This window comes from Panonychus citri, unplaced genomic scaffold (assembly GCF_014898815.1).
Source record: "Panonychus citri isolate SS breed McGregor unplaced genomic scaffold, ASM1489881v1 Contig00138, whole genome shotgun sequence".
NCBI lineage: Eukaryota > Metazoa > Arthropoda > Arachnida > Trombidiformes > Tetranychidae > Panonychus > Panonychus citri.
Genome location: NW_026515543.1, coordinates 4616682 through 4638800, shown reverse-complemented (window position 1 = coordinate 4638800; position 22119 = coordinate 4616682). Strand labels below are relative to the sequence as shown.

General features: G+C 29.3%; 3 protein-coding genes across 3 annotated transcripts; 2 read left to right on the top strand and 1 right to left on the bottom strand.

The window, feature by feature from the left end:
• Window positions 1-4533: 4533 nt before the first annotated feature.
• Window positions 4534-8702, top strand: LOC128393272 (uncharacterized). Its single transcript, XM_053353412.1, has 2 exons — window positions 4534-4783; window positions 6910-8702. Exon 2 carries the CDS (start codon window positions 6910-6912, stop codon window positions 8356-8358), a length of 1449 nt encoding a protein of 482 aa, XP_053209387.1. The 5' UTR covers window positions 4534-4783; the 3' UTR covers window positions 8359-8702.
• A 793-nt stretch (window positions 8703-9495) lies between these two features.
• Window positions 9496-15295, top strand: LOC128393120 (uncharacterized). Its single transcript, XM_053353248.1, has 3 exons — window positions 9496-11070; window positions 13362-14204; window positions 14647-15295. Exons 1-2 carry the CDS (start codon window positions 10848-10850, stop codon window positions 14006-14008), a joined length of 870 nt encoding a protein of 289 aa, XP_053209223.1. The 5' UTR covers window positions 9496-10847; the 3' UTR covers window positions 14009-14204; window positions 14647-15295.
• A 25-nt stretch (window positions 15296-15320) lies between these two features.
• LOC128393119 (solute carrier family 2, facilitated glucose transporter member 3-like) lies at window positions 15321-18602 on the bottom strand. Its single transcript, XM_053353247.1, is given in 9 exon segments — window positions 15321-16023; window positions 16087-16162; window positions 16239-16648; window positions 16725-16865; window positions 16868-17002; window positions 17272-17396; window positions 17636-17793; window positions 17876-17998; window positions 18090-18602. Coding segments are annotated over 9 exon segments (1692 nt in total). The 5' UTR covers window positions 18279-18602; the 3' UTR covers window positions 15321-15688.
• Window positions 18603-22119: the final 3517 nt, after the last annotated feature.

Below are 22119 nucleotides of genomic sequence, written 5' to 3'. Positions count from 1 at the left end.
CAATGCTGTCACATCTAGCCAGTGTTTTGGACGCTTCATTTCCTTTGAGTAACTGAGGAAGATGTTCTGCCCATCTCTATTCATTTTCTCAACTTGCATCGGGAAGGTCAAAGTGTCCGCCTCTCCGCTCAGGATCAGCTTTTCTTTACCCTCTTCACTTTGCTTTAGAAAAAGTGTTATTATCGACAGATCTTCATTATTCATATCTGCAACAGGTGTAGTTTCAATAAAGATCTTGAGTGTTTCCAGCGATTCTTTTATGACAGTTTCATCCAAAGTTCTTGACCATTCAACGAAGATTTTTTCTTCCGGTACTTTAAGCCTTTTTAATGATGCTATCAATTGCTCGATAGTCATCCCATTGTTCTAATATACAAGTAGAAACAAGTATATCCATTAGGTTTTGATCTTTGGTTAATTAGACATATGTCCCATTCATTGTATATTTATTTAACTTACCTCTTCTTCATCAATTTCACTGTCATATGTTACGTTGGGACGCTTGTTGGCTATTACATTAGCTAGTAACTTGTCAACCTCGTTCACCCTTTTCCTTCCTTTTTTGGTGATTTCCGTTGTTCCATTTTTGTTCACACACACTTTACTTTTAACTTTTGATTCACTTTTTGATTTAATTTTTGATTTGAATGTTAACTGATCAAGAGACGAAACTGAAATATCACATCATTTTTAAAACAAAATCAACGAATTCATCATCAATTGGAAAAATTTTATCAATGGAAACCGAACATTCATCAAGTAATCGAACAAAATCATCATTGTAAGTAGTAGGGAAGCGTACGTCTCTAATGCAGCGTACGCTTCAAATGCAAATAAGCTTTAAATGCACCCTAACGTTTTGAATGCACCGTACGCCTCTAATGTAGCTCTTCTGTTGTTAGCACCTCAATTTCAACATTTGATTAGGTGAGTTCTTAATTAGTTTTTAATTGTTTTTTGATAAAAGATAAATTTGAAAAAAAACATTATTTATTTTTGAACTAAATGAGCAAATAGGAAATTTGCATTTTTGAAAATTTAATAGAAGGAAAGGTAACAAACTATCACGAAAATCAAATAATAGAAAAGTTAAAAAAATCATTTGATTAAATATTAATTTTAGAGCCGTTCTAAATTTACTCAGATTACCTGATAAAATTAACTATAAAAAGGAAGATGATGATGGTTGTGAAAAAACAACAGTATTTGATTATTCTTGTTGAAGAAGAAGTTGAAAAGATTGAAAAAAACTAGTGAAAGTTTTCAGTAGTAATCTTAAACTTTAATGAATTAAATCTTTCCTCTGAAACATCATCGTTATCATCGTCATTATAATCATCTAATACAGTCTCACTCTATCTATCACTGATAATCATACTCTTGTTGTTCTAACTGTATCATCATCATCATCATCATCAGTGAAATAAAATAATATCAAAATAATAATCAATGATCATCACCCAAGTAGTTAATATTTATCATTTTGAGGGTAAAATAATTGCGGAAAAATATTAAATTATAAAAAAAAATAATAAAATAATTTCGATAACCACTTACATGTAGAGAGATCGATTGACTCACTGTTGATGATGATACAGTTAGAACAACAAGAGTATGATTACGCTTCCCTACTACTATTGTATTCACGAATTTCTTCGGATTGGAGTACATTTAATGATGATTTGTTGAATTTCCTTTGATGATTGTTCATCGATGAAAAATGGATTTTTAATAACTCCTTCGGTCACATTAATCCGTTTTGCTGATGGAACATATTCCAGATGAGTTAACACAATACGCAGTTCTTTACACTTAAATTTCTCGAAAAGTTCTCTTTCTCTTTTTTGTTATATCATAAGATTTTTTCAATAACCGTTGTTATTTACCCGATCGTTTAAACCACTTAGGCATAATGAAACTTTGGGAAGTTGATTAAAACTTTTTTAACTTCAATCAATGATAATTAATTGACAACTGACCAATTCTCGATGAATGATTGATCATTTTGTCAATTTTCTGACAATTTCTTAAATAATTTGTTAATTTGGTCAATGAAGAATATAATCATCAATGTCTTTGATTGTTGATTAATTAATTAATCAATTAAAGATGTATCGAATAGTTAATATGACTATTTGTTTCGAAGTTATATCAAGGTTGGAACCAAACGATTTTCCTAATTACGATCCTTATTATTTTAGTGGTAATACAGGGCGTTTTTTATCCACTACGGCTATTACACTGAATATCTCCAGAACTAAAAGTCAGATGAATGTCAGACTTGACCAGAGGACTAAACAGAATTGAAGCGCTCGACCCTACGATTTTCAAGGTCATCGTGGTCATTTAACGAAGATAGCATTTATATAGGTCTTTACAAGGTCGTCGCGTGAAAGAGCACAAAAAGTTACACTCATACCTTAGGTTTGGTGATATTCCGTCAAAAGGCAGCTGAGATACAGGCTTTTCTTATAAACTTAACTTTTGAAGTGTTTTCAGATTGAAACATGCCTATCTTCTAACCCGTTCATCACAGTACATCAAAATAAAATCTGAGGTGTGATTTGCTCTTTCACACGACGACCTTAAAATGACCTATAACTGCTACCTTCGTTAAATGACCTCCATGACCTTGAAAATTACAGGGTCGAGCTCTTCAATTCTGTTTAGTCCTCTGGTCAAGTCTGACATGATGAAGAATGTTCACCACTTGTAATCGAAAGACTTCATATTGTATATGAATTATATGATGAAACAATAACAGTTGAATAAAGTTTAATTTGATCATTTAATATTTGTTTTTCCCGCCATAAAAAACTCGGTAAATGCCAGAGGTGGCATATTATTACTACTTATATAATCAAATTAATGACGATTCTATGTCGAATGTATTATGTCAAATGTCTTCATGAAAGCCTAATGAATAATACTCTGATATGATGTTTGTAACAAAACTAAAAACTACATAATCACATTCCGTTGGATCATTCTGGTAATAGATCGAATGTTCAATTAAGTATTCCAAGTACTTGAGGTTGTTAAAAAAATGCCAATATGCAAAGCTACGTGAGTAAAAACCATATACATAACATTAAAAGAGCGTAGAAAGAGACTTAAATTCAAAATAGAAAGAAGAAAGAGATTTAAGGATTGTAACCTAAATCATGGGACAGAGATAAATTATCTCATTAACCTCATTAACAAACTAACTTTCTTATTTTAAACTAACCATCAATCAATTATATTAATTAACTAAAACTAATGAAATTGTGCAAAAGATTATCTCAGAATAGTTACAAAGTAACTATTGCAAAATGTATTTTTTCTCATTGAGTCAAGTATAAAAGAAAAGAAATTCAATGAGAAAAAGTCAGTTAAATTCAAACTCTTAAAAGATTAACTTGTAGTCATTAGACTTGTAACAGGTTCGATTCGAGAATGAACAATATCGTGAACAGTTCAACTTATACTTAAGTTTTTTAAACGAAACTTTTATTGTTGATTAACTTTTGTTATTGATTAACTTGATTGTTGGTTAAATAAGTTTGATTAACATAAGGTATTCGATAGAATAGAGAGAGAGAGAGAGAGAGAGAGAGAGAAGTTAACTTCTTCACTGAAGTTATTCTTCAACTAATCGAGGATTGAAACTTAATGAATAATTTGATTTTTTGATTTTTCTTTTATACATTTTTTTGTAAAAGAAGAAAGAGAAGAAAAAGAAAGAGAAGGAGAAAGAGAGATGATAAATTTTCATCATCATCATCAATTTATTTTTATTACTTTCATGGTAAAAAACCAAACGCTAATCTAACGATTATTACTTCCTTTGTTACGGGAAGTAATAATCGTTTAATAGTAATAAATTTTATTACAAGACTCATAATCAGGATTGAATATTAACTCAAGCATCAAGATTGAATAAAGTTTCATTTAATTCTCAAAGTTGTTTTCAAAGATAAAGAGAAAGAAAGAGACTTAATATTAAAAGAAAGAGAAGAAAGAGACTTAAATTCAAAATAGAAAGAAGAAAAAGATTAATTATATTCAATCGAGGACAAAATGAATTGTATTAAACTGAAAATGAAGTTAATTGTATTCAATTGAAGACAATTGGATAGTATTTAATTGAGAACACTAATGATTGAGTAAATTTTAGTTCAAAAGTTTAGATGATTATACTTTGATTATGGTTGGTTGGTTTTGTAATAAAATTTATGATTATTACTTCCCGTAATAATTGCAAAGGTAATAATTTATTATTACTTTTTGGAGTTTGGGTTTTTTTACAGGAAATCATTAAAATTTAATTGTTAATGATGAAGACAAATCATCATCTCTCTTTCTCCTTCTCTTTCTTTCTTTTCTCTTTCTCTTCTTTCTCTATTTTGTATAAAAGAAATCGATGAAAATGAAGAAAATCATTAAGTCCAACATTTTGTCCAGAGAAGAACAACCACAGTGAAGAGGTTGACTTCTTTCTTTCTCTTCTTCTTCTCTCTCTCTCTCTCTCTTATTTCTATTCTACCTTATTATCAACCAATTATAACCAATAAACCAAGTAAAACAATAAAGTTATCTTAATAATCGAAAAGTTTTGTTAAAAAAGTTTCAACATAAGTTCAAGTTGTTCATCTTTGAAATCGAACCTGTTACAATGGAGCCCACGATGAGGAAGGATTGTTGATGGTTCCATCTCTTGGAAATTTTCTTTATTACATTGGACTCTCGAAATTCTGACCTTTTCATTCACCATTCATTTCTGATAAAATTCAACTTAACGGTAAAAAGAAACTTTTATCCAAAAACATTATTACTTCTTAAAAGAAACCACATGACTCAGTGAAGAGGCTCTGGTACACATTTTATTTTCAATCAAATGTTTCAGTGAAGAAACTCTGATTAGTTATTTGATTCATTAACCATATGATTCAGTGAAGAATCTCTGGTTCTTCCAAATCTTCTCACCAATCTAATTATTTAAGAAATCATGAACTTAGAACCTCTAACGCCGATAGAAACCAGTCAGACCAATATCTTTTCCGTTAATCCACAAGTTTTACCAATAAATATTCCTTCATTTAATGGAGATGACGGAAAAGATATTATCAACTGGATTTCTAGATTCGAAACTTTAGCTGAATCATCCAGATGGACTCAATTAGATATGTTTAGAACTCTTCCATTTACTTACAAGGTAGTGCTAAAAGATGGTACAATTTTACATACGGTCGTTTTGGTCCTAGTGACAAGCCTAAAAATTATTTACAGTTAAAAAACAAGTTAATTCAAAGCTTATGCCCAGTTGATTATCGAATCCATCTATCACAAAAACTCTCACAATTAAGACAAAACAGGGTCAATCCTCAACAAATTTAATCTATGAGATCATTGATTTATGTGAAAAAATAGATAAACAAATGCCTGAATCTGTTATCTTAGGAATGATTAAAGTTAAATTACTTCCTTCAACTTATTATGCAGTAACTTTGCAGAATCCAAAATCTATTCATGAATACATAGAGGCTAGTAAAATTGCTGATAAGGCAACAATTAGTACTAATCAGTCCAATCAAAGTGCTTCTCTCTTACTGAATAATAATCTAATTGAATCAATCAAACAAATACAAGAAAATATAAGTTCGTTAACTGAGAAATTAAACAAGAGTTTAGACGAAAAGAAAAAAGAATTTTGTAATTATTGTAAGGGCAGAAATCACACAGAAAAAGAGTGCAGAAGAAAAACTCGAGATCGTGAACAAAACATCACCCAACAAATTTATCAAAATCAATCAAACTTTCCTAACTCAAAATTTCCAGTTAACTATCAACAAACAAATCAAAATCAAGATAATATTAATAATACAAATCAATTAGAAAATTCGCAGAATTGGAGAAACCAAGAGTTACAAATAAAATCATTTAATCAAGATTTAACACAAAATCAATATGAGGAAAAAGATGAAACAAATATTCAACTAATCTTTTCTAAAAAATCACATAATTTAATTTATAAACAAGTTAAAATAAATAACGTTAAAGTTAATGCTATGTTAGATACTGGATCTACATTAACCCTTATCACCGAAAAATTTGCAAGACAATTAAAATTAATTCAAACAATTTATAATGGTCATATTCCTTATGATGCTAATAGTGAACCTTTAAGAATCTTAGGTGAATCTTTCGCCAAATTAAAAATCACCGATGGTAAATCAGCCTTACTAATCCAAACCAAAATACTAATAGTAGAAAATTTACCAAAACAATTCAATCTTTTAATCGGCCAAGATATTCTTTCGAAAGGTAATATCAGTATAAATTGCCAATCAGGAGATATCAACATAGAGACAAACATTAAACCTCGAGTTATGATAATCAATGAGAGTCAATCAATTAAAACTGATGAACAGAATCCAGAACAATTAAAAAATCAAATAGAACCTGAACCAAAAATAGAACATTGCAAATCAATCGATAAAAATAATGAAGATGAACAAGATGATGAAACCTCCACCTTTCTGATAACTAAAACAGAGGATTTAGAAAGTGAACTAATAAATGAACAAAAAACACATACGTATCACCAAATAAAACATCAAAACTTGATGATTTCGAAAAATTAAATAAAGAAATAAGAGAGAAAAACATTTATATTAATCAATTGAAAAAAATCTTTCCAAATAGAATAAGTGGAACCGATAACGATGGATGGATTGATATTTTACTAGATAAAATAGTCCAATCTAAATACTTTTGGCATCATATTAATAAGATTATTGCTAAATACATTAAACAACCAGACAAAAATGATTAATTATCTAAAAATTCAGAAGCCTTTCCACTGAGTTCCATTCATAATATAATTTTCACCCTCATTTAAATTAATCTAATTTTATCTCACCTTAGATGTTCTTAGCTGAACAAGAGGAGGCAGATAACGAAGCTTCGGCTCGACATTTAGCCAGTGTTAAAAGAGCTTCAGAAAAATTCCAAGCTGAAAAACGTGCTCAAAGAAATAAACGAAGAACAATGAGAAAAAACGGCGAGATACCTGTGCTGACGGCTAATCCAATTCCAAGACCAACACCAGGATCTAACGATTGGTATGATGCTCCGAATATTATTCATAAGTCACCCTCAAACCCTTTAATTAATGAAACTATTATATCTAATCCTAATCAATCAACCCAATCTGAAACCAGTCGATGCAGGAAAGATACTTTTAATCATATAGCATATTTCATGATCGCTACAAGTTTCCTCCGAACTGTTTTTAACAATTATGGTACCCCTATCTTAGATAGACTAAAAATTAAACAAGCAATGTTTCAATCCACCCAAATTAAACACAGAGCTTTTGCTAAAATTACGATCTCCACCTCCAGTGAGAATAATCTAAAAGTTGCTATAAATCTTTTACGAAATTGTTTACCCCCAGAAACTACTTGGAGAATGTTAGACAAAAATCATTGCTCCATCTGTTTCCGTCCAGATCACAATATGATAAATTGCAGTTCATGTTCCGCTTGCTTTAAGTTAGGCCACAAAATTGCAAATTGCCCTTGGTTAAAGCCAAATGAAGTTCAAACACCAACTGTTAATACAGTGAACTCATTCAATTATAAAAAGCATAAAAGGCAACAGAAAACTAAGCCTATGAGAGACCAGTTTAACCGAACTTTCTGGCAATCACCAGGTTTAATCCCGCCTGAAGATATTCTAAATAAAATGCAACCAATTGGGTTACCACCTAAGCCAACATTAGCTTTAGATACAGAAGGTGTATCAGCTGAAAATTTAGCCTTATCTGTCTGTTTGTCCGGCTGGTTTGAAACCAGGACACTCGGAGTACAAACTGTTTACTTTGATTATATCAAAACAGAAAATATAAAAAATTTATCAACACCAATTACCGGAATAAACTCTACTGAAGTGCTTTATAAATCCCAACCAATAGAAATTATTAAAACTAACCTTCTCTCACTTTGCAGAAACAAGAGGTTACTTGTATTCGATCAACAAAATTCAGACCTTAGACGATTGACGATCACTGAAAATGATCTCATCCAAAATTCAATTGAGTTAGTTAATGTTCAGGAATTATTTGGTAACGTAAGTTTACAGTTACTAGTTGACTTTTTCTTTCCTGGAACGACTGGTTTAAAGAGACATGACCCTGACAAACCAATTAGTGGTCATAGTCCCGAAACTGATTCCCGTTATACCTTAAAATTATACCGTAAATTTGTAACCTTAAAAGAGGAGAAGAAAGAATTCCCGATAGGAGATGAGCTCAGAAATTTAGTATGCAGAGGGAAAACATGGATCCAAGTTTCGAACAGAGACTGTTCTTAATAGCGCCGGGGACATGTAATAAAATTTATGATTATTACTTCCCGTAATAATTGCAAAGGTAATAATTTATTATTACTTTTTGGAGTTTGGGTTTTTTTACAGGAAATCATTAAAATTTAATTGTTAATGATGAAGACAAATCATCATCTCTCTTTCTCCTTCTCTTTCTTTCTTTTCTCTTTCTCTTCTTTCTCTATTTTGTATAAAAGAAATCGATGAAAATGAAGAAAATTCATTAAGTCCAACACTTTTGTCCAGAGAAGAACAACCACAGTGAAGAGGTTGACTTCTCTTTCTTTCTCTCTCTCTTTCTCTTTCTCTCTCTCTCTCTCTCTCTCTCTCTCTCTCTTTCTCTTATTTCTATTCTACTCCTTATTATCAACCAATTATAACCAATAAACCAAGTAAAACAATAAAGTTATCTTAATAATCGAAAAGTTTTGTTAAAAAAGTTTCAACATAAGTTCAAGTTGTTCATCTTTGAAATCGAACCTGTTACAGGTTTCAATTGTTATAAGTTTGATTCAAAATTGTGCATAATTATACTTTGATTATAGTTGGTTGGTTTCAATTGTTAAGTATAATTTATCATGCGAGTCAAAAGTGCATTCCTTTTGTTCTATCGTGGAAGATAATTATCTTTTGAAAAGTTAGGTTAGGTTAGGTTAGGTTAGTTATTTTTTATTGTTCAATTGTTATTCATTATTACATGTGAATCAAAAGTGCATTCTTTTTTCTTTTATGTAACTACCATTTGTTTGAATAATTTCCCCTGTTATTGTTCATTTATTGATAATGATTACTGTTTCACTTCAATTGATATATAACAAAACCCTTGGTTCGAGGGCTATAAATTGATTTTATTAAGGCCAGAGTAAAGGTATGTAGGACGTAGTTTTCTTTTTTGATTTAAGGTTTAATATAATAAAATCAATGAATGGTAAATAATGGTAATCGAGAACAAACTTATATAAGATTTGTAAATTATGATTTCGATTTAGAGCTAAATACTTTCGTGTTGTTGGTTCATATTAATTAAACGTGAATATTTCTTGATTAGATCAATTACTCATAATTTTTCTCGTGTATTATCAATTTGAATCGATTATCTTGCTAGTTTGTAGTACATAATTTCATTTACCGAATTGATTACAGAATCCGTTTCTTCTTAACTTATTCAGATCAAATACCTGATTCTATAGTCAATGAAACGGGTATGGTAAAATTCAAAGGATTTCAATTTGAAATCTAAACTGAATTGTTATTTTACTACACTTAAATTTTATCTTTTATCTTGGTTAATGAATAATGAATTTAAATTAGGGGTGGTTATATTAATATGTTAGTCAGTATATCTTTTTATAAGCTTTATTGTAAATGTAATCATCTTAAATCGGCATAATATCGCTAATTTAAAAAAAATCGATCAGCAATTTAATTCTTTCCCCGCCATATAATCAGTATTTTGTTTAATTGTTTAAATGATCCATTTTAAACAATTCGTAAACTAATAAGTCGAATGAAAATCGTAAAATCTTGGTAAATTCATCTTAATCCTACTACACAATGATGATAATAGTTTCAAATGAACAGAGTTTGCGTCTGAAGATATGAATTGAATGAAAGTCGTGATAAAAATTCTTAGTTCTCATTCGGACGATAATCGAATACAAACATCAACATATGGTTACTTATCGCAATTAAAATGTAATCAAAACAAAGTCCACCAAATAATCATCATCTTCACCTTCATCATCTTCATCTTCATTGTTATCATAAATTTCATAAACAATATTTTTTTATCAATGGATTCTGCTCACATAAAACTGCCAGTTGATGCGTAACATTTACCAAGAAAAAGTTATTATAATAAATCAAAATCCAAAGTCGATTCTCATCAATGGATCAACAGTTTGACAAAAGTTTTTTAATCCAATTATTGTGAATTAATGTTAAGTTAATCCAGTTCCATGTTGATCCTCACCATGAATATTATCAACTCGAGTGACAACTAATCACAATTTCCTCCTTATAACTATTGTCTCACATTTAGATAACCTTAATTTGGTAATAATTTTAGGTCAATCTTTGATTCTTTGGATAAACAATTAATCATCTTCATCATCTCTTTGCCTTTGTCTCCTTTCTGAGTTTATATTTATCTTCATTTCCTCCTCTTCCTCGATCACGTTTATAAATATTATCCATTTGTCAATTGATTATCTTCAATGATTATCTTGTTGATGAAGATGCTGTTGTTTACGGTTAACATTTACTTTTGGTGACTCTGACAATCAACTTAATCAACAAATCAATACTCAACAATTTGGATATCTTCATCCCTTTTTGATTGAATTTATCTTCATACTGATGATTATGACCAAGTGACCATCATTTAACCCTAAAGATATTATATCACAATCAATAATTATGGATCAATTGATAACTTCACCGATTCTTGATTGCTCACAATTAACTATCCATCCAATATGAACATTTTCAATCAAATTTTATCTTCATCTTCATCATTTTCATCATCATCAAATCAACATTATAATAATTACATCAATCGTCAACGTAATCACAACAATTATCAATTCTCTAATCATCTTGTCCAACAATCAGAGTTATCAACAATTAACAACACAACTAATCTGACAACATTGCCAACGATTAAAAGTGACAATAACCAAGCAATTTACTATTATCGAGGTAAGTCCTTCATTTTTAAATTGTTACAATCAAAGAAACACAATCAGACCTGAATTCGCAAACATTGAGTTGATTGTTATCATTTTCTTATTCTAACTATTAGTTAACTGAAAGAAATGCAATTTAATGATCATCATTTAAAGATTGATTCACTTTAATCATGTTCAAAGATGAGGCTGATGATTAAATTGTATATGAATGAAAAGTTGAACAATTAAAGTTAATCATGACAATGTAACCAACAGTAACAATGAACGTTGATTAGATCAATAAACATGAAACCCTATCAATGGTAATTACAAATGATATATTCTCATGATTGTTTCCAATTGTTTAGAACAAAATTAAAATTAATCATAATTGTTGACGAAATCAAATTGAAACCTTGGTTACCAGAAATTGGAATTAAATTTTTGATTAAAAACAACAAAACATCAATCAAATAATTTACAAAGTTTAATTCAACTAAAACTAATTAGAAAGAAAATTTTTTTCCAATTTATATAAATCGTTACGAAAGATCAATTCAAAGTCAACTAATTGGCTTAATTGTCTTAAGCTAATTATAGTTTAACTTTAATTTTTAGTTAATAAAACTGTCAATGAAAAATTGATTGCGATGATACAATTAACCGTTAATAGTGTTTAAAAATAAGTTGCAAGTTCAATTATAACCAAAAGTTGAATGTTAATTGCGAGTTAATTATTGGCTGAGTTCACTGATATCAGAAATTGGTTACAATTGATTGTCAGATTAATATGTTGATTATTAATTCTTGGTTAACTAATCCATTCATTTGTTAACAATAACAATATCTAATGTAATTAACTTTTTCTTTTCCTCTTATTGTAACTTAATTAAACGTTAATTGTTAATCAATGTCAAACTGTCACAATTGAAATAATAAGTAAGATAAACAGAAAAGAAAAATTTTCTTAATTTGTTTTGATTGTTGATTCTCATGAATATTCATGATTATGAACAATTAGATTACTTTTTTTGTCTACAAAACTGATCATCAAAATCAATAAACATTTAATATAAAGTTTAATAAGTTAATTAATTGATTAATCATCTAATCATTTTAACCAATAATAATTACACAGAATAGATTGTAAATCAACTGTTAATGAATAAATCACTGATTGAAACAATCAAAACAATTCAAATTGAACAAATCAAAACATGAACAAGGAATCAAATTTTCCCGGCTAATGATTTACAAAAAATTGAATCAAATTAAATTGTGACAATTAAATCATCAATATCGCTAGGAAATTCATCGATAACCAATATTCATTGGTTAACTTTAATATCATCAAGTGAATTTAAATTTTTACATTGAATCAATTTGATTAAAAGCATTTAATGTACTTGAGATTTTAAATTTCTCTCAATGGTAACAATTTAAATCTTGATTGATAATCAAAAGTGATGAAATTGTCCAATGTTGTCTTTTGGTAAATCATGTTGTAGTAAATTGTCAATTAAATAGACAATCGATTAAGTTAATTGTTGGCTTAAAATGTAAATTGTGAGAAACCCAAGTTAATACAAACCAGAGATATTGATATTGTATTAACATCTTATCATTAAACGATATCGATCACAATATAATAGGATAATAATATTTTTCATGATTTATGATTCTGGATAATAATGATAATGATGATTACGGTTGTAATAGTCTCATTGTCATCTTTGTATATCAAAAACATATCAGGAAAATAGTAATTAACAAAAAAAAATTAACCGAGAATATAAAAAACAACCAACATTTGATTCACCCAATTTTGGTTAACTTGAAAACCTCATCATCGTTATTAATTACATTTCTGTTGTAATTAAATGTAATTCAGTTTCTCATTAATTAACTTGATCTGTGTTTTTCTCAATGCAAATAACAAAAACTGTCTAATTGTTGATAAAACATTCGTTAATCATTTGTATAGCTACAAACAAATTGAAGTTTCCAATTCAGGAACCATAAGTAAATAACAACAGTCAATGTAAATGATATGATGATGATGATGATGATGATAAGAATGATATTCAAAAGTAATAACCTGAATCAACAATAAAGATATTGATGGAAATTGAATATATTAATATATTCTCATTGGAATTGTAATTGTGTTGAAGTTGTTGTTTAATAGTTTGGGTTATCAACTAATGTCTTTTTCCTTTTCTTTTGTCACCATTTATGTATTAATATCATTGAGAGAAATTGTTATGTTATGTAATATTTATTGTCTTTTTTTCATTTTCCCTTCTTCCATCTCCTTTTTAGGTGAATCTGTCAATCGAAGTTCAATAATTGTCTCAGATGAATTAGTTAGTCCATTAGATTTAACCTTAATCATATTTGTCCTTCTCCTTTGGGCAACAACCATCTTAATGTGTATAAATAAATGGGGAAAGATTCGTATGCTTGAACCATACCAACCATCATTTCAAGCCTCTGATGATGATGATTATTCATCAACCACCACGGCAACAGCAAAGAAAACAACTCCAGTGGTTGGAAATATTCGTGTTCCTTCAACTTCATGTAAATCAACACTTAATCGATCAACAATCAGGATAATTCCTTCAGAAGCTGATCTGGTTAATATGCACGATTCGATCGTCATTGGAATGGGAAGATCTTTAGATGTTGGAATCGGACCGACGATTGGTGGTTATGGAAGCAAAATAAGAGCTGATTACTGTAATAATCACTCTCCTGGTGGTATTGGTCTTAATGGCAATACAGGTAATGGAGGTTGTGGTGGAAGTGAAAGTGAAAGTGTCAACAATGGTCTAGTTTCCAATGGAAATGGAAATGGAGGTGGAGAGATAATCAACATCCCAAGGATTGAGATATCGCCGATATGTTGGTCTGATGAGCGGAAGTGTAAAAGTCTCGAGGATGTTCGAGTTCGTCTACTTTCTTGAGAAATGTTCACGGAAAAAGTGTCAACAACCTCTGAGAAAAGACAAACAAAAGAGAGAGAGAGAGAAAACAAAAGAACAAAAAAAAGAAACCAAATACAATTACAAATCCATCTAAATCCATTGAGAGACAAAACAAAAATGATGAGCTCACATGCTGCGTGTAAATCCAAAGGCGATGAAAAGATAATCCTTGAAGGTAAGAGACACAAACACCAATTAGAATAACATAAGAAAAAGAATCAGCTTAATAATGACAGTGATTATAATTCTAATTATTATTAGGATATTAATAGAAATGATGGGACATTCAATTAGCATTTGCTCCAATTGAGGATAACATGCAACTCGAACTGAAGAGAAAAGAAAAAGAAAAAAACTTCCATTCAATTATTACTTTTTGATAGAAATAAAAAGTTCGATTATTTTATGGTTCAATCATTTAAATTAATATCTAATTAAAAGAAAATCTATTCATTTGATTGTAATTTGAAAGAAAGAAAAGGAACAATTAAACGAAAGTAGAGTAACGAGAAGAGTTAATTGAATCAAAGTTCCGTTGGAAATTAATAGTTGAGGAAAAGGCGCCATTTCCATGGTAACAGAATTAAGCATTTTCTTTTCTTTTTTTATCACTTTAGATTGTAAGGTGAATATCAGCATTGAGAATTCCATGATAATGTTCTGAGGATCAAAGTTGAGATAATCTCTCAATGGATTTGGAGGATAAAGACTTTGGTTTCTCTCTCTTCCTCTCTATCTGTTTCTCTTTGTTGTATAATCAATTGATTGGAAATGTTGATCGATTGTTTCTACGATCGTTACAAATGTGATTCGTTGAGCTCAATGTGGATTTACAATATTATGATTGTTTGGATCTACACCAAGGAAACAAAGGATTATCAAGTTAATTGTAAAAAGAATTTGGATCAAATCAGTCCAATCAGTACAAGACAATTTAATCAATTCTCTCTGGTTGGTTCTGTTGATTCTTCCAATCTCTCTATCTTTGGGTGTCACTCAAATCAGTTAATTTAATTACTTGTTATGTCATCAAATGGATAAGAATTAAGTTAACTCATTATTCTTGTGATAGAATCAATAAGAGATCAATTGACACAAGATGAAAGATATTGATTTGATTGTGGAAAACTTAATTTCTTGTATACAATTTAATAAGTGTCGATATATTTTTCATTCTTTTAACTGTAAACTCAAGTTCCAATTCAATCAAAGCTCAAAATTATTTCCACATGGAAAATAATAAAAAGCATTTGTTTCATAAACAAACCACTCAATCATTGTATTGATAATATTCCGTTGTCATAATTAAGATTGTAAAATTTAATTCTATTCAATCATGATAACAATCAGAGAAGTTCATAACAATGATAACAAAAGGTAATGAAATTGTTTGGTGAAAATTTGGTGAAGAAAATGCAAAAGATGAAATGAAACAATAACAAATGATGACAATGATGAAGATGAATTGATGAGATTATCATTAAGTAATCAAATTATTGGCTTAATTTGTTACTGATTTTCATGGCAATTATTGGTTGACACAAAGTGAATATATTAAATATATAAAATGACGATTAATCGCCCAACAGTTGATGATTGATTTTCAACCTTAAAATGATCAAAAAATAATGTGAATGATAAAAAAAATCGGATTGAAAATTAATCTTCATCATGTTGCTGAGAATCAGCTGGTTTGGGTAATGGTGATGAAGATGTGGATGTTGCTGTTGATGATGAAGGTAAGATGATTTCTGTTGAGATTGTCTTGGTAAAGGTATTTGTTTCAGGAAGATAAAAGAAGAGGATGATTCCTTCAAATGTACAGAAAATAGCATAGATCAAGAAAACAGAATCACCCAGTAGATTATCAAGAACTGGGAATGAAAGAGCGACGATGAAATTACCAAGCCAATTAATCAAGCCGCCGATTCCACAAACAGCGCCTAAAGTTGCTTGTGGTAACATTTCAGCAGGAATTAACCATGGAATCGGACCTAATAAACCAATAAAACAATTAGACAATCAACTCATGACAATTTCGTAAATGATTAACTAACCATTTCCAACGGCAAATATGAAAGCAAATACCAAGAAAAATCCAACGGTTGCAATTGGAGCCCAAGAATATGAATCCTGATAAAGAGTTAAGTTTGTAAACCAAATGAGATTTTGAGCTCAAAAACCGATTACCTGACGATTTTTATCTCACCTTAATCTTAATCATGATCGTTAAACCGATTAGGCAAAAAACTCCTCCCCAAATGCTAAGGAATAACAAAGTTCGACGTCGCCATTTTTTCAATAAAGGCATCGCAACGAAACACGTGAACGCGTTGATGAAACCAAGAGCGATGGAACCATATTGAGCCTGTTTCATGGTCATTCCAAGTTGATAGAATGTAGAAGTTGAATAGTAAAAAACAGCATTTATACCAGAGAATTGTTGACCGATGTGAATTAGAATAATCAACAGAACTTTTCCTCGATATTCGGGCGACGATAATACAGAGAAAAATGTCCAGTTCGATTTGTTGGCTTCTTGTTCTTTATGTTCTTTCTTTAGAACAGCAATTTCATCTTCCATCTGTGACACAGATGAACGACGAATAAGTGCCAATTCTGTGAGAAAATAGTTCATTCCAATTAGAATATTTTATAATCGAACTGACTTTTTGTTCTGGTGGATTATCATTACCTTTGATTGCTTTTTTGAATTTATTTTTTACGATAAACAGATAAACTGGACTAGATGGACTTGATTTGTAAAGTGTCGATCCAAGAAGTATGAAGATGGCTGATAGACCCAAAAGTAGTGACCAACATTTCTCAGTTCCAGTAAAGTTTCTTGACCCAATATTTGACCGAGCAACATACCGAAGTTCAGTCCAATGACATGAAAAACTCCCATTGCTCCTTTCAAGTTTTCAGGTGAAATCTCAGCGATATAAAGAGGAACCAATCCTGAGGTGAGACCTGAAAATTGATGATCAGAAAAATGAACATTAGACTGAATTTGATCAACTCGGTTTGGATAAAATCTTTGGAACTAATCTCTTCCTGTTTTTCAATAAATATCATGTAATCAGAAATATGTAAATTCTCGTGAGTTGAACTTTTTTTCTCTTGAATTTAAATTACTTCTTATTCTTCCAAAAGATTAACCTACATTTTATTATTCTTATTTTCATCTTAGAGTATTTCATTGTTCATGAAACATGTGGAATAAAATTCATTATTATTACCTGAATGAATTCCTGAGATGAATCTTGCAACAACAAGAATTGGAACAAATCGTAAATAATATGAACCAAAGAATAGGATGGAACCGATAATACCAAATAATCCAGAGATGAGAAGAGCACCTTTTCTGTAGATGATTAAGATGATTACAATTAAGAGGATAAATCAGAATCAAAATCGAAAGCCAGAGAGAGAGAGAGAGAGAGAGAATCAATTCCAAGATGATCAGTTATCGACTATTAATCTCTTATGAGTTAATGGTAACGATTTGATCAACAATCAAACTAAATTACAGTTGATTGGTTGACCATTTGAATCTTATTTTCGGTAATTGATGATTTAACTTGACATGATTGTATTATTTACCTTCCAGTCCAATTTGCCAATTGATTGCTGAAATTTGTTGCTACAATTGCTCCAAGAAGTAAACTGGACACACAAACTGACCATAGAAAGTCAAGTTTCGTTGAGGAAATATGAATACCTCGCTCAATTAAAGTTTCGTTACAGAAAGATTTAAGAACCTATGAGAATGTTCAAAAGATTAATTAAATTGTTTCAATTTGCTAATCTTATTCACCAAAATGAGAGTAATTAACTAATCACCATTTGCGGGGTATTAACGACTCCGACATTGTATCCAGAGGGAATCGAACCTAAAAGCATCGCTAAACTAGAACCAAGTGCCAACGGAAGTGTAAACTTATCAGTTTTATTAGATAATTTTACCTGTCGAAAGATAAATGATTCAATTAAATTGATTGTAAATCCGATTGTAAATTAATCCCAATCAAAATGAATTATCATCAAATACACTTACATTGTTATTAGAGGTGGGTACAGGTTCAGTCTGTTGGTGGTTAATCAACAATGATGATCGGCTGATTGCTGGTGAATATTGATTAACTAATTGGCCTTTATTTGCATTGTTAATCTCCACAGACTCGATACTTGAAACCGATAAATCATTCATTGATTCAGATTGCTTGAAGTTAGTATTTGATGGCATAGCTAATGATCAAGTTAATTGTAATTAAACATGTAACTCATTCACTGAGAGAAATTAACAATTAGAGGTTAAACCAATTGAAAAACTGTCGATGTTGAGATTTGTTTGAATGATCTAGAAATAGAAATGAAAAGATTTTCAGAAAATCAGTTTGAATGAAGTTGTTGATTTTTCGATACGAAAATGATCATTGAATTGAAGAGGAAAATAAATTAATTGATGAGGATCAACAATTTAGATCGATTGAGAAAATATAAGGTGTCACAATTAACCAACACCAAGATAATTTAATTTGTTTTCACTTGTTGACTGTCAACAATTAAATCATTTTTACCACTTTTTATACGTTAATTGTCACAAAATGAAACATAGACAGAGACCGGAAAGGAAACACCTACTCGGTGATTTATATAATCAAATCTAATCACAATTATGTAGCTGATTTATTCAGTTCATGACAATTCATGATAATTATGATCATGATTAATTTGAAATCTTTAAATCACAATTGAAAAAGTGGAAAGACAAGCAAATCAAATTATCTGCATTATAATTGAGATCAAATCATAATATCAGGATGATAAATAACAATTCTAATGATGTTTTCCCAGAAAATCACAACTGAATCAATAGAAATCAATTTAATCAGCTGAATAAAACAATCAGGTTGATAAATAATCAATTAAACTAAATTAAAGATTCTCATGACAAAAGGTTAGCCTCAACCTTTAAAAGTAATTACATTTAGTTGATTGTTGGTTTCACCTTGTTAACAATTGAAGTTGATTGTTTGATCTCAGGAAAAGAATAGGGATAAATTTAGTGATTTACTGATAGAATTAATTGTAACAATTAGTAATTAGATTGGTAAACAAATAAATAATTTCTCTTTAATTTGCTTACCCTTTTTCGGTGGAGGGAAAATCAAAATGGAAACTTTTCGCTCTCTTGGTAAACACAATCACTTGTTAATTAAATCTATTAGTTAATTAGTTGAGATGATAGAAAATCTTAATTGAATCAAATTAAGGATAATTATTATGAGCAGGATTAGAAAAGTGAAATGATTAGTTGACGATTTGATTTGATTTGATTCTGTTGTAAAGATGAATACAACTCATGCTAATCAAATACATTTATCCTCATTTTTTTTGTCGTCTTGATTAATTATCATCATGATTAACTACAGAGGCTTTTTTTGTTTAATTGTTATGTGATTAAATTAATTTAATCAATTTTGTTTTTGAAAAAATAGATAAACAAAATGGTTTTCATTTTAATCACTGAAAAGAGTTGATTGTTGGGAGATGATGTTTGGGTAATCCCTTCAAGTTGATTAATAATCATGATCATTATTTTTAATTGTCAAGGTTTTTTTTTGATTCTAATCAGTTGAGGGATATCCTTGATTGTGATAATATTTCTCATCATTAAAATGTCCAATTGCCCAGCAATTTAATCGATAAATTGATTGTGAGAAATCAATCGCAATTTTGGATTAACTGAGATTCTAATCTCTTAATCTTAATCCTGTCAAAATATACAATCTGATGATCCACTGAAAAGTTAATTATTGAAGAAAACAGTTATACTTTTGAGTCGTAATTAGTTAATTGTGACAGTTTCCTAGTTAAAGCTAATTGTAATCAAATAAACGCCTTTGATATAAATAATCGTTAATTGTATTGTAGTAAATTCAATGTATCATATGATTGATAAAATTTCATTTGATTTAATTTCTGTTACAATATATGATTTAAATTGTAACAAATTAACTAACAATTAATCAATATATGTTTATGAAATGATTAACTGATACAGATATTTTGTTAACTTGATTAGATTTGATTGTTTACTAATTAAAAACAAAAGGAGTGATCAAGTTTAAGGTTAACAATTAATTCATAATAATAACTCAGCCATTTTGATTGATTAAAACTAATCAAAGATATTGACAATTAATCAAATCAACATCATAACACAAATAACTGAGGTCAACAATTAACTAATCATAATTACGTTTAGATTAAATTGTTAACCTTGAATAGTTTGTTGTTATTAATTTAGTACATTGATATTAATTAATAAACAACAATTTCATTTAATTGAAAAACATTATAACTCATTAATTAGCAACTTGTCAACAATTAAGCAAACAATTAAATCGTTTCAATTTAATTTCATCTCATGGTGAAAAGATTTAAATTCATAAGTTCATTAAGTGCTAATTAATTGCTGTTAATAATAATCAGTTAGATAATTAAAGTAATTTCTTATATTGAACTTAAGTTTAATTGTTGAATTAATTTATTTGCATAAAAATTATTATTCAATTTCTCATATTAACTAATTATAACAATCAATTATTTACAGTTGAGTGAAAAAGTAATCACAATCAATATAAGTGATTAGTAAACGCAAATAAACAATTAAAAGTAAACTTTAAATTGTAACTAAATTACTTGACCTGCAATTAAATTGTAAACATGAAAAAAAGTTCAAAAATAAAGTTAATTGTTTCAGAACTGATTAGTTTACTAGTCTAATCTTAAATCATTGGAGCACTTTAACTAATTAGACTGAACAACGATTAGTAGAAATGATTAATTTTGATTGTTGATTCAAATTGTTACATTTGAATGTCCAATTGGATGTAATTAGATTGTAAGGATTTGATTTGATTTGAAATTTGAAGTTTTGAATGAGAACCTGATTCAAGGTTATCAGTCTGATAGACTAAAAAATCAGCTAATTGTGATCAGTTATTTTTCCTAGATTATTTAATCAGGACAATTACTCGTTCTTTTGACAAGCTTGATTACAAGTTAATTGTCAACAAGTTGTTTGTCAATTGGATGACATCAAGTGTGTTTGCTGGGTTTAAGTATCAATAGACTGAAGAGGAATCGGTTTGGCTTTTATTCAAAAGTAGATTAATTTAGATTAAACCTTGAAATCAATCACACTTTTCATTGGATTTTTTTTAAATGAAGGATTTAGGTACCGTTATATTCATTAGGAAGAAAAAAGAAAGAGATGAGAGAGAGAGAGAGAGAGAGAGAGATATGAAACGAAAAATAAAGGATTGTAAACATAGGAAATCGCAATTTTTAAAGGTTATCCTGGTGTTTTTCGCAGATCAGAACAGTTATTACTGAAGAGAACAATATTCTTAATTGTTCTGGATATGAATCAAATTGATTAACTAGCAAAATAGTTACAACCAATAAGAAAACCCAAGCTGAACACACCCTGAAAAAGTGTAGGAAGCGAAAGGAAAGGGTTAAAGATGTTAAGGGATAAGGATTAGGTCAAAGAAGAGGAATAACAATAAGAAGCACTTGTTCTTTCTTTCAACCCTTTAAAGCTCATTTCAAGCTCACACATTAATCACATCGATCAATATTAATTAGAGAGATTATCTAATTAAATCAATCATCCAGTTTAATGTCAACAAACCTCTAGAAAAAAAGAGCGCTCATTGGAGTAAATTGACCTAATTAAATCAATCAGATTTTTATATATACTTACAAATACTTTCCACAGTTTCCTGAGAAGTTTATAATTATATTAACACAATAAATGACTAGAAAAATTAAAAAACAATAATAATTAAAACAAAAAGAACTAAAATTTCATCATGAATAGAAAAAAAAGAGAAATTAAAAAAAAAGAAAGAACTAAAGTTAATCGTTAATCGAACCACCAGATGTCATCACTTTCTATGGAAAATTACATAGAGATTTTCTATTCTTTTCTTCTGCCAACTAGCGACATCTTTGGTTTCAACTAGAGAATAGAATTTCTTCTTATTCTTAATCACGTTTTCCGGTCCCATTGT

Coding starts and splice junctions, on each gene's coding strand:
- LOC128393272 (XM_053353412.1), top strand. CDS start 6,910: ATGTTCTTAGCTGAACAAGAGGAGGCAGATAACGAAGCTTCGGCTCGA.
- LOC128393120 (XM_053353248.1), top strand. CDS start 10,848: ATGAACATTTTCAATCAAATTTTATCTTCATCTTCATCATTTTCATCA. Junction 11,071..13,361: donor AGCAATTTACTATTATCGAG/GTAAGTCCTTCA, acceptor TCTCCTTTTTAG/GTGAATCTGTCAATCGAAGT.